This window comes from Moschus berezovskii, chromosome 6 (assembly GCF_049115385.1).
Source record: "Moschus berezovskii isolate FMDL1 chromosome 6, NW_MosBer_1.0, whole genome shotgun sequence".
Taxonomy (NCBI): domain Eukaryota; kingdom Metazoa; phylum Chordata; class Mammalia; order Artiodactyla; family Moschidae; genus Moschus; species Moschus berezovskii.
In genome coordinates, this window is record NC_142465.1 from 38,625,543 (window position 1) to 38,639,834 (window position 14,292).

The window sequence follows — 14,292 nt, forward strand, 5'->3', positions numbered from 1 at the left end:
TCATATATAACATAAATATCTTGGGAAAATGTAACGTAACTTCTGTGAACATAGAAACACATTTTGTTATTTATTGCACACTGGAACTGATCATGAGATGCCAAGTTTCAGCAATAGTTAAGTCTTTAGATTCCACAAAATTTCAGGCAAATTTCCAATAGAAATAAAAATCTGGAACCCATAATTCAACATCTGTCACAGTCTTGTTGTGCCTTCAATAGGATCTTGGATATGGTCTGTTTGCTACTGAAGAATAACAGATGCCACCATATATTCAATTCAATGCATCCTTAAGTGAATGACTTTGCCAAAAGACATCTCCAATTAAAATAAAATAAATTAATATGATAATTATGAAAAGTCCTTTAACTATATGATGTTTGGTAGATTCCTTCTTAGGAATCTAATATAAGAGAAATGCTTACAAGATTTTAGGAGACTCCCTTCCCATCCCCAAGGAGGTATGTTTGAATAGGTACAATTTTATAATAGGAATGAGATTGCGAATTTTCAATGTTCTTGACACAATGTCTATACAAACACATCATTACTGACAAATTTAACTGAATCTGAGGTAATCAGTTTAGAGGAAAGGGAGCATTGTTCCTGGAATGTTGTTTATATTACAGATATCATACAGTACATTCTTTCCATTGACATTGGCTGTGATTGCTGTAGTTCAAGTATCTGTATGAACACAGGACATGTACAGGAAAATCTTTGCTCAAATATTAATACAACTGATAAAATCAAAATAATAAATCTTCCTGTATAAAGCTTTTCCAAATTTAAGTAACAAAAACGTAAATGGATCGTGTGCTTGGCCTCCTTTGGCCAAAATGATTGAATTGGATTACATGATTGCTAAAATCCTAGCTAGCTCTTAAATTCTACAGTACTATTAATTTTGATGTGTTTGTCATGTGTCGGTCTCGACTTTCAGAATTTTTCTACTAAAGATACTGCAAACAAATTTAAAATTTTTAATTTAGAAATTAATTTTTTAATTTTAAAGGGAAAGAGAAGATGAACAAAAAGTTCTTAGTAATCTACAGTGCAATTCTGCAGAACTGACTATATCCAAATCAATACCAAGGAAGAAAGAATAAAGAAGAAAACCAAAAGATTAGTTCCTCATGGCAAGGAAAAATATGCACAATTATGCAAATAAATGACAAAATCACCATATTTTGATACCAAAGTTTAATAATTCTAAAATTCAAAGCAAAATGTACCTAATACTTTTTTGGCTACTTAAAGTCACTGGGCAAAAGGAGTCAATAGCCGTATAAAATTTTTGTTCCATATTATATCACTATACAATAATCTACTATGACAATTATGAGTAGAACTGTACTTCATTCTAAATGCCAATTTAAATTTATCATATTACCTTTCAAATTATTGTTTTAGAATAGCTTTTTTAAATGAAAGCATCTCTAGATAAATACACGTATCCAAATACATCAATCCAAACCTACAAGGAGAGTAACACTATATGATCAAAGACGTAGACACAAATCTTTTAAATGTTCTAACTAAAATATCCTAAGGCTTTTAATCTACCACTATGTAATTCTACCCTGGTATTTATTTAAATACACACACACATACACACTGACAGCTATGAAGCTTACTATATTTCCTTAATGGCATTTGAAAAGAATAATTGGTGAAGGATTTGTTTTATATATTGACAGTCATGTTGATTTTTAGAACACTGTCATAATGTTGCTATGGCTCCTTCTGGGATTATAAAAAGCACCTTCAAATTCGTAAATGCTGCCCTGAAACACTACCTCTTTTCAGTATGAATTAGATATACTGTAGTCTGATGTTCCCCAGTAATTTCTATTTCTAATCAGTCCCCAATTCTGATTCTGTCAAACATGCTACATATGTTATATAACTGCTCAGATTCTCCTTAAACAACAAAAGACAGGCATATGACAGCATATCAGAAAGTAGTTATTAAAACACCAGACTGAGAATTCTATCATTTCTTTAAATATTGCATAGCTCCAACAATGACTTTCAACAGACTTCTGAAATACCAGAAATATCTTCTTTCTTGAAATAAATCATGCTTAAATCAGGGTAGGGGGAGTAGGGAGATAGCTAGATCTAATATTGAAATGGGTTAGTTTGAGAAGTGTAATAGACACCAAACTCTATTTAACCTATAAGAATGGACAGTTCTGTTGTTGCTATAATGTAGCAGTAACACAGAGTTACAGAATGGTCTTAAAAGTTATAGTACCAGGTCTCATTCACTGTAGGAACAGCCTCTATAACATCCTTGAATTAGAGAATGGTCATTATATATACATATATGAAGTCGCTCAGTCGTGTCTGACTCTTTGCGACCCCGTGGACTGTAGCCCACCAGGCTCCTCTGTCCATGGGATTCTCCAGGCAAGAATACTGGAGTGGGTTGCATTTCCTTCTCCAGGGGATCTTCCCAACTCAGGGATCGAACCCAGGTCTCCCGCATTGTGGGCAGACACTTTAACCTCTGAGCCACCATAGCTCTTCCTAAAAATCAGAAGCATATTACCTAACAAACCACCTCATTTTATTTAATCAGCTTAAACAGTAAGCAAGATCTTCCACATGATGACTTAAAATGTTCTCCTTTAACATTGGTTTCCGAGGTAATAACTTCTCCTTAAAAATAAAGGTAGATTTGGTTTGCACTCACCACCGCTACAACCCCTCCCCCAAGACTCAGTTATACAAAATCATCAGATGAAGTCTCTTCTACTGGAGATCACAGATTCTAGGAGATTCTGTTTCCTCAACTATTACTGATTGGGAAAAAAATAGGGTCAAATTCAACATGGAGGAGACTTGAAAATAGACCGTGAAAACTTTTAAATCAGTGATACTGGCACAAATGAGAGAGCTTAAACCTAAGGATTACCTAAAAGATCGGTATTAGTACCAATGAAGAATAATAAAGATCGAGATATCTGTATATTTTTATAAAGACTATCCTCTTGAAAAAGATATTATCTCCTCTTTTTCAGGCTAGATATTGGTGAATGAAGAAAAGACCTGCTTATCTCTTCAGAGCTCTCTTCCTAGTCATCACCTTCTGGAGTCACAAACACTAGAAATCACATCAACTCTGCCTCGAGAACCTCTTCATTAGACTCTCAACCTATTTCCAACTTGAGTCTTGTTCTTTTTAGCTGCAGATTCCTTTATAACCATTGTAAGAATGACTTGAATGAAAAAAATCTTAAGTCCCTGGTACCATGGCAGGAAAACAGTTGAAACACAGTAAGAAACATTTCTGAGAAATTCTGGTGCTGGGAATGCCAGGAATTATAGAAAATCTAGTAGATGCTATGAGTATTTTTTGGCTTCCTTAATTCTAACAGGACATTCCTCTTCTCGTTTTAGTGACAATTTAGGTTAAACTGATCTTTAATCAAATTAAAAAGAAAAAAAAATTTCATTTGAAAGTGTCCATATATTTGTAACTCTAAAGATTCCTGCAACTAAAGGTCTTCTATGTAGGTTGTGACAGACAGGGTCCTCATACCAGTGACATGCTGATTTCTAGAAGCTGCATTAACCCAAGGCTTTCAGTATTTTCATGTGCAAAATAAGGGACCAATTCAATTCATGGGATGATTTCTATTCTAACTCAAAACTGTGTACCTACGCCTTTTTCATTTTCCAGTGATATTTACCTGACACACTGTGTTGCTGGTAATTGTAGGAAGATGGAATTGCACCAATAGGAAGCTGTGGTTTGGGATTGCCTGGTGGTACCTCATCATCATCCTCCCCAAAATGATGAACTTTCTCGTACTTTTCTAGGTAACTGAAATAGAAAAACAGCACAGCAGAGATTTAAAAATAGATTCATGTGGTATATTTTAACTCCTACCACATAGATCTGCTTTCTTTTTCTAGAGGCCCTAAATTTAAAAATAATAATATAACAAGATACCACAAACTTCTTATATTAGTGGAATAGTCACTTCAGCAGTAATATTGGAGACAAACTCAATGTAATAGTTCTAAAAGTGCTTTTAAATGCCTAGAAAGATCATACTACTGTACAAATAAACATATAAAAGTAAAGATTGTCAAAAGACAACTACATGTAGATAAATGACAGCACATTTACTGATTAAAAAAAATTATACATGGTCATTGTAACAATGATGTAAATGTGAGAAGAGTCCCTGGCCTCCCCATTTCACTTATCACACGTGCCTTCAGTATATTTTTTGTGCAGATTTTAACAACATATTTTAGAGATCCTGCAGGTTAATACATATAGTACTACCTCAGTCATTTTTAACAGTTGTATAATAAATGCTGATTGATATATCATAATTTTAACTAGATCTCTAGTGTTGCATTTAGCTATGCTAAGTTTTGTTTTCTGCTATTACAGGCCATGCAGCAATAAGCTTAATCTCAGCACTTGTTTGAATATTTTTCTCTCCATAGACAGTGGAAATGGTATGATCACTTTAAATAGAAAATACGACCAAATTCTCATTCAAAAGTGACATGCCCAAAACATTTTGACCAATTTATAAGATCGTTCCTGTGTTTCCCACAATATCACCATCACTGGGTATGGTCAATCTTCTTAATATTAATTAGAATATCCAAATTTATAATCTATCATTCAGTCCAGTTCAGTCGCTCAATTGTATCCGACTCTTTGTGACCCCATGAGTCACAGCACGCCAGGCCTCCCTGTCCATCACCAACTTCCGTAGTTCACTCAAACGCATGTCCATTGAGTCGGTGATGTCATCCAGTCATCTCATTCTCTGTTGTCCCCGTCTCCTCTTACCCACAATCCCTCCCAGCATCAGAGTCTTTTCCAGTAAGTCAACTCGTCGTGTGAGGTGGCCAAAGTATTGGAGTTTCAGCTTTAGCATCAGTCCTTCCAATGAACACCCAGGATTGAACTCCTTTAGAATGGACTGGTTGGATCTCCTTGCAGTCCAAGGGGCCCTCAAGAGTCTTCAACACCACAATTCAAAACCTACCAGTTTATAATAAGATTCCCAACAAGAAAGACTTTTAAATAGCAAAGCAACTGGTCAAACCCCTGTCAAACACAATACTGTACCTAATGAACTTGTTATTATACCTCATAAGAAGCAAGCTGAAAAATACCATAGTGAAGTTCTAGATGTGATCATTTTATAGGTCAGGCTTTCCATCATTCCTGAACCAGGCAGGTATTAAGTCCATTAGTTACTACTTTAAAAACCCTTTGCTTTTATAGTTAACAGACAGCTGAGAGGGGTATCAATGATCTCAGAAGTATTACTGTGTTTTTAGCACCAAACCATAACTTTCAAGGTAGGGTGAATGAAAGTTGTAAATTTAGGTATAAAAACTAATAGCAAGGATACTCATCATAATTCTTCATTTTTCCCTTCCAGCTTTCCAAGGCACAATTCACATCTTGGAGACTAGAAAGGAAGTATATTCTCCCTTTCAATTCCTTCTAAGTTCTCCATATAAGTTCAGCTTGAGCAAGGAACTCTTTCCTAACTGGTAGCTTGACAGCTAATGAACCCAACACTTTTCTCCACTGCCAGAGATACTAAAGCAGACACCTATGCCCACATATAACCCTTGAGCACTGAGGACAGTATACAGCTGCAAACATTTTATCCTGATCCTGGTGATGTGCCCTAGCAGATAAAATTTACAGCCAAAGAATATAAATCAAAACAAAAATGTGATTAAAAAGAGACAGTCTCTCTCTAGTATAGATTCATGATAGACTTATGTATGAGCCATAAATCAAACCTATCCTTTTTGAATTTCTAATGCAAAAATTATCAAAAGAAGAGTCTACACAAATTTGAACACAAATAGCTGCTCAAAAGTCACGTGACATTTTCTGCAAATGAGGGTTTATCTACATTACATGAAACAATGCAGGCAATAGTAGTGATAGAGGTATTTTACAAAGTATGTTCTTTCAGAATTGAGCTCACTGTGGAATGGTTAAAAGCAAGTTAATCTTTCTTAACTAACATCATTTAAATAAAATCAAAATAACAATGAAAAAGTAAAAATTTTAAATCAAAACCTTATACTAACAATATGTTTAAGATGCTCTTTATAAATCTGTTACTCATTATTAAGTGTATGTTAATGCGAACTCACTGCAGTAGTCAGACACTACTGCAACTCTTATGGATTGTAGGCCGACATGCTCCTCTGTCCATGGGATTCTCCAGGTAACAATACTGGAGTGGGTTGCCATGCCCTTCTCCAGGGGATCTTCCTGACCCAGGGATAGACCCACATCTCTTATGCCTTCTGCAATGGCAGGCAGGTTCTTTACCTGGGACTTCCATAATTGAGCATAGTAGATTTAAAACTTGGGGAGAAAACAACACTACTAGTAAAGAAAGACCATAAGTACCTTTTCCTTTCTGGAACACTCAAAATGGAGCATAAGCAAAATGGAGTGACTGAAACACCGCAAGTACTAGTAATAAACAGTATACACAATATGCAGTATATACAATAAACTATATACATAATTTTTATACAATTTTTAAAATATATGACTTCTGGTCCCTTGACTCTTCTAACTCTATTCCTCCAAACAGATTCTTCATATAATTCCAGTCTCCAGAAATTTATGGCTTAGGCAAATTGTTTTAATTTTTGAAATTTTTATTTCCCTGGCTTGAGGGTCAGCACTTGTTCTCATTCATAATTAAACATTTCCAATTGAGACTCAACCTGTGATAGTTCAACCGAGGGTTTGGCATCTAGTTCTGATTCTTGTCTCTCTCAATGATTAAGCATAAAGTCCCATTTTGGTTTTCAAAGAGCTATACTTCTAAAAACTAAATTAACAGACAAGAGAAAGCAGCTAAAATACAGTTACATTTCAAAATATAGGTTTTCAGATTTAATTCTCTAACATGACCCAGAGCTCATACACTGACAGATATACAGTGTTCACTCATTTAACTACAAATATTAGACTACACACTTCTCTTTATTCTCCAAGTCAATCACATTGCTTTGAATAGTTGATATATTTTAATCAAACAGGTATTTACAGACCTCCTTTAGTAATCGACCTAATACATGACATATTTGACTCAAGACTAGTAAAATATTGGAATCCAGATGGCAGTTACTCTCTTAACAGGCGACACAGAAAACGAGGTTCCTTAGTTCAGCATTAGGTACAGATTCAGGTGGGGTGAACTGTATCTTCTTTTTTCAACTTGGCCCTAGTTTATTTTTTGTTGGATTCTAAGCCATACATGATAGATTTAAAGGATGAAGGCAAATATGAACATTTAGCATAAAATATAGGAATTATTTTAAATGGCACTATTCAATTAAAAAGTTTAATATGTAGGACCAATACAGTGGGAGGAAGAGTCCTTTCAAGACAGCATCAAATAACATAGGCAGTACAGTTATGAATGCAGAAATATTTAACCTCCTGTAGTATCTGATAGATTAAGTAAACAAAAAATTAGTTCACAGAAGACCTAAATATAATCACCAATAAGACTGATTTATTAGATACACAATGATTTTCTTTTCAAATCTCCACAAAAATTATTTAACTCATCATATGTCAAGTCACATAGGAAACCACAATAAATTTAAGATTAAATACTATATAAGGCAATTAATTCAAAGAAATTTAACCCTTGGAAAATTAAAAATAACTTTATGATTTTATGTAAAAATAGAAAAAACTACTACAACAGTACCCATCAGCAGATATCAAAATTCATGGTAAAAAAAAAAAAAATTCACAGTCAACCTTGTTTCATCTATAGCACAAGTACCATCTTCACAACACTTTCCAGATTATTTTAAAGCAATTCCCAGGTATCTCACAACTTTATTTATAAATATTTTGGTAGAATTCTTAAAAATTAAAAAATATGTGTAATATTTTATAAATATATAATATTTATATAAAAGCTTTTATATAAAACTTTTTGAAATGCTTTAGGAAAAGATGACAGTTCAAGAAATACATATTAATCTTTCCTTAAATCCAATCGTAATGAACCTTAAAGAGAAAAAATTGAGGGATACTGCATAATTTCTAACTTAGAAAACTTTCAGAAATTCTGGTTCATTAAAAGCAACTTCAAGGATTTATAAGACTAACTTGCAAAACAATTCGTGAGAGAGTAAGATGGTCTAGTGGAAAGTAGAGGATATCTTAAGCCAAAATGTATAAAAAGGCAAATTCAACGGGGATTTCCTTTAGCCACTAAGAATCAATAAAATATGAGAGTGTGTGTGATAATGGGATCAGAATGACAACTGTTTAAAAAAAAGTTGAGTTGAACTCAGTGGCTGTCAAAAGAAGCAAAGTCCTTTAAACTTCACCTTGAAGCTTGTCAAAATGAATCTGAAGATCCAGGGATATGGAGCACCTATCAGAAGTACTAGCATGAAAAGACTGGTATCATCAGGTAATGGGACCTCTATTGATGTGGCATGCAAGTAACTTTCAAGATCAAATATCCCAGCACAAAAATCAAGAATACGGACTTGCAAACCAGCAAGGTAATGAACAACATTTCTTTGCCCAGGATTATCCCTGCAAAGCGGACAATGAAAAAGTAGATTTGACAGTGTAAAAGTCACCTCAGTAATGTAGATGGCATGCTTGAGAAATGGCTCCTTGAAGAGATGGAAAGGATGAAAACAGTGGGGTGGATAAAAATGAAACATGCATGATAAACAGAACGTCAAACATAGGGGGTAAATAGTAGTCCTGAATGAAAGACCAGAATACATTGAACAGAAGCATTATTATTGAGATAAGAGAAGAATTTCTTTAAGTAAAAAATGCTTAACGGGTATATCATAAAGGTCCCTGGGGTGTCAGGGTGCAAGGATCATCAGGAAAAAATTAATGAAAAGAAAAAACACTCAGACATATATTGATGATATATGCAAGCTCCAAAGATAAAGACAATTCCTAGAAACATCCAGAATGACCCTGCTCCTTTGATTATTCTATTCTGTGTCTTATTTACACAGGAAGAGTAATCAAATGGGTTTATTCTCATAGTTAATAATATTTAGGGAAATATGTTCTTGGGAGTATTTCTACAACTGCTGAACAACCAAATTGAAGTCAAGATTATTACTTTCCAAATCACGAGAGAGAAACAAAGACATTAATGTATGTAATATGCAGAGAAAAGGAGAAGAAGAAGAGTATCTTGTGATGCAACAATTTTATTCTTAGGCATATACCCTAGAGAAAACTGGAAACAACTCAAATATTCACAAATGATAATATGAAGAAAAATATTGTGGCATATTCATACAGTGAAATATGCTATGTTAGTGAAAATTAGTTAACTAACACGGATCAATAAAAATAGCCAACAACAAAATGTTAAAGATGAATCATTACAGAATAATACTGATCTGATTCCATTTATACGAAGATCATAAGCAAAAAGTTAAATTTTTTTTTTAGTACTAGACAAGTAAGAGAAAAGAAAAGTCAGATAATAATCATGACCCAGAAAATAAGCTAGGATTTATCCCTGAGGAGAGAAAAACAATAAAAAAACACACACATGGCTTCAAAGTATTAGCAGAGTTTTATTTGCTTTGTTTTGTCTTGTTTTGATGTGGATAAACCTGTATGTATTAAGCTTTTCTGGTGTGATACAATTTAGAAATTAAAAAAAGAAATTTAGAACATCAGAAAAAAAGTAATGAGTTATTCCAAACTTTAAAAAAATGATTATTTCCACTGTTACATAAAATGTTTCCAATTACGAAAAAAAATTGGACTCTCCCTGAAAACTAATCTAGCAAAACTCTGACACAATCTCATAAAAATTGCAGTTAAAAAAGACTATATAAATACTACAAAAGACAATCTATTAATATTTATTACATAGTCATACATACTCAAGATTTTATTGCAGAAATTCAATGATAGTTCAACATCCAACATTTTGCAACATTAACTCACCTGTAGATCATAGAGAAAACTATTTAAACAGAGGACACCAAAGGTTATTTAATAAAATGATGCATCCTTGCCTCACTAAAAATACTCAAAGCGGGACACACAAACAAGATACTCCAATAGGGAGAAACACTTAACGGATAGGTTGAAACTGTCAGCTCCCTCCTTTGCTCTCCATTCATCTGGCAGTACAGTCCATATGTTACTCATCCTATGAGACAACATGAAGGGACTAACAATGGAATCCTCATTCATTCATTAACTTCTAACCACTGGAAACTTCACCATTCATTAGATTCCATGTACTAATATCTGTTCCTGTCTAGGTTAAGTGGCCATTTAATTTAAAATGTATTTAAAGTTAACATTACCTAATTTAAACTCTCTCACAGAAAGGATAAGAACATGAATAGAACCCTTCAAAGAAACCACAGTTTGGTAGAGCAAGCAACTGTAAATAAGAAAATGGCCAACATTTCTCACATGAGCTCATTATCAACAATACTATGAAGTAAAAACAATGGCAAAGCAATCAGATAAAAATTATCAACAGATTTCTAAACTATCAAATACAACCTATCTGAAATATGACTTCATGTGCCCTGATGCTGCGCAAGTCTAGTCTTATATTTTTTATGTTGCTGACAATTTGTAAGATGTTCTAAATATCCAGAATTTGAAGATTAATTTAGATTTTTCTCAACATTTTTCAAGTCATTGAAACATAATAAAACTTATTAAAGTTTAAATATACATTTTATTTCAAGTATATGTAGTGATAAATATTTACAAGAGTCTTTCCAAGGCCAACTTTCACATCACTGGGAAAACATTTATTTTCTAATGATAAACATAGCTGAATATATGTAGAATATAATATAATATATGAAGAATATGGCAACAATAGAAATACTGTTGGAAAATGACAAGAAATCACTATAAGAAGTTGAAGAAACAAGGGTTAAAGCAAATTATACTGTGTGGGAGGTTTTCTATAGAGCTGAATTCAACTACAGATGTTTCTAATATATCTGCTGCTGCTGCTGCTGCTGCTAAGTCACATCAGTCGTGTCCGACTCTGAGCAACCCCATAGACGGCAGCCCACCAGGCTCCTACGACCCTGGGATTCTCCAGGCAAGAACACTGGAGTGGGTTGCCATTTCCTTCTCCAATGCATGACAGTGAAAAGGGAAAGTGAAGTCGCTCAGTTGTGCCCCACTCTTAGGGACCCCATGGACTGCAGCCCTCCAGGCTCCCCCAACCATGGGATTCTCCAGGCGAGAGTGCTGGAGTAGGGTGCCATCGCCTTCTCCAATATATCTGAGCTTACTGTATTTACCAGGTTCTCTTTAAAAAATGAACTTCACAAAAAAACTACTTTTTGGTGAGTCTTTAAAGGAAAAGTTGTAACAGAGAAGATATACTCTCATAAGCAAATGGCTTCTATAGAAAGAAACTTTTCAGAAAAACACATTAATTCTACTTAAGGCCACAATGAAGAAACAGTTACTTTAACGGGAAGGGGTGGGAGAAGTTGGGGGAGGGGATGAGGGAAGATGAAAGAGAAGGTAGAAGGGAAAAAGGGGAAAGAGGTCAGGGAGTAAGATTATAAGGGTAAGATGACACTTAACATTTACTGCTCAAGTACAGGCATGGTAACGTAGCAAAGAATTTGAAGTCACAAGCACCAAAAATGACACAACATGATTTCAATGTGATCAATTATATTTTTTAAAAAAGATCTCTTAAATAAGGCAAAATCTTTGAATGTACTTCATAATGAGATGTGAAGTGACAGCAAAATATTTTGTGCCACAGAGGTCAAATGGTTTCTTAGTGAAGAATACTTAAAAGTGCTACCAATCTTAATAAGAGTTACACACTTTACTTTTGAAAAGTCTCAAATCTGCTAACTTTTCTTTTCACAGCATTAGGTGCTAGGCAGTATCTTACCGAAACAAATACTTCAGAAAAGAAAACAAAAAGACATTTAATCTGCCCTTTAAAACTAAAATTTTGAAAATGAAAAGAAAGTAATTACTTTTTAAAAGAAACCCATGCTATTGAGAAAGTTTATTTTAAAAAATGGGGGGAGTGTTTTTTAAAAAGAATTTTCCATCCATCATGTGATTTTTTTTTGCTGAATATACTTTGTACAACTCTTAAAATTCTAATAAACTACATTAAAAGTCTATGTACACTTAAGTAGGAAAGAGAAGTTTTCCAAATTATTAAAAAATCTCCCCCAAATTCTCTTGGCATAGGACCCTTTATAAACTTCTTTAAAAAAATTTAAAGTCATAAAGAGTACAAACAAACAACTCCTATGTCCTCAATTCAGATACATCAATTGTTTATACATTGCTTATTTGTCTTGTCATATTCTTTTCACTCAATCCTTTCCCTCATGGCCTTCTGCCCCCTCTTGACACATACACACAGAAACAGTTTCTCCTAAACCATTTAAATTATTTCCCTTTCTTTTTTATAAGCTTGACATTTTAAATAATTGAGGGTGGTTATTTTGCATAAAATTCTTCAATTTAAATTTACCTGATGTTTCTTCATTATTAAATTCAGTTCAGTTCAGTTCAGTCTCTCAGTCATGTCCGACTCTTTGCGACCCCATGAACCAGAGCATGCCAGGGCTCCCTGTCCATCACCAACTCCGGGAGTTCACTCAAACTCATGTCCATCGAGTCGGTGATGCCATCCAGTCATCTCATTCTCTGTCGTCCCCTTCTCCTCCTACCCCCAAGCCCTCCTAGCATCAGACTCTTTTCCAGTGAGTCAACTCGTCGCATGAGGTGGCCAAAGTATTGCAGTTTCAGCTTTAGCATAGTCCTTCCAATGAACACCCAGGATCGATCTCCTTTAGAATGGACTGGTTGGAACTCCTTGCAGTCCAAGGGACTCTTGAGAGTCTTCTCCAGCACCGCAGTTCAAAAGCATCAATTGTTCGGCGATCAGCTTTCTTCACAGTCCAACTCTCACATCCATACATGACCACGGGAAAAACCATAGCCTTGACTAGACGGACCTTGGTTGGCAAAGTAAGGTCTCTGCTTTGTAATATGCTATCTAGGCTGGTCATAACTTTCCTTCCAAGGAGTAAGCGTCTTTTAATTTCATGGCTGCAATCAGCATCCGCAGTGATTTTGGAGCCCAAAAAAATAAAGTCTGACACTGTTTCCACTGATTTCCCATGAAGTGATGGGACCAGATGCCATGATCTTTGTTTTCTGAATGTTGAGCTTCAAGCCAACCTTTTCACTCTCCTCTTTCACTTTCATCAAGAGGCCTTTGAGTTCCTCTTCCCTTTCTGCCATAAGGGTGGTGTCATCTGCATATCTGAGGTTATGATATTTCTCCCGGCAATCTTGATTCCAGCTTGTGCTTCTTCCAGCCCAGCGTTCCTCATGAGGTACTCTGCATATAAGTTAAATAAGCAGGGTGACAATATACAACCTTGACGGACTCCTTTTCCTATTTGGAACCAGTCTGTTGTTCCATGTACACTTCTGACTGTTGCTTCCTGACCGCATACAGGTTTCTCAAGAGGCAAGTCAGGTGGTCTGGGATTCCCATCTCTTTCAGAATGTTCCCCAGTTTATTGTGATCCACACAAAGTCTTTGGCATAGTCAATGAAGCAGAAATAGATGTTTTTCTGGAACTCTCTTGCTTTCTCCATGATCCAGCGGATGTTGGCAATTTGATCTCTGGTGCCTCTGCCTTTTCTAAAACCTGCTTGAACATCTGGGAGTTCACGGTTCACATACTGCTGAAGCCTGGCTTGGAGAATTTTGAGCATGACTTTACTAGCATGTGAGATGAGTGCAACTGTGCGGTAGTTTGAGCATTCTTTGGCATTGCCTTTCTTTGGGATTGGAATGAAGACTGACCTTTTCCAGTCTTGTGGCCACTGCTGAGTTTTCCAAATTTGCTAACATATTGAGCATCATCTTTCAGGATTTGAAATAGCTCAATTGGAATTCCATCACCTCCACTAGCTTTGTTTGTCATGATGCTAAGGCCCACTTAACTTCACACTCCAAGATGTCTGGTTCCAGGTGAGTGATCACACCATCGTGATTATCTTCGTCGTGAAGATCTTTTTTGCACAGTTCTTCTGTGTATTCTTGCCACCTCTTCTTAATATCTTCTGCTTCTGTTAGGTCCATACCATTTCTGTCCTTTATCGAGCCCATCTTTGCCTGAAATGTTCCCTTGATATCTCTAATTTTCCTGAAAAGATCTCTTGTTTTTCCTATTCTGTTGTTTTCCTCTATTTCT

The 14,292-nt window shown here is 35.1% G+C and overlaps 1 protein-coding gene across 1 annotated transcript in view; it reads right to left on the reverse strand.

Moving 5' to 3' along the window:
- Positions 1-14,292, reverse strand: part of ARID2 (AT-rich interaction domain 2) — a 194,926-nt gene that overhangs the window by 83,754 nt on the left and 96,880 nt on the right. Inside the window, exon 4 of the mRNA XM_055394039.2 lies at positions 3,702-3,835. Within this exon, the coding sequence (XP_055250014.2) occupies positions 3,702-3,835 (134 nt within the window). The remainder of the gene's footprint in view (positions 1-3,701; positions 3,836-14,292) is intronic.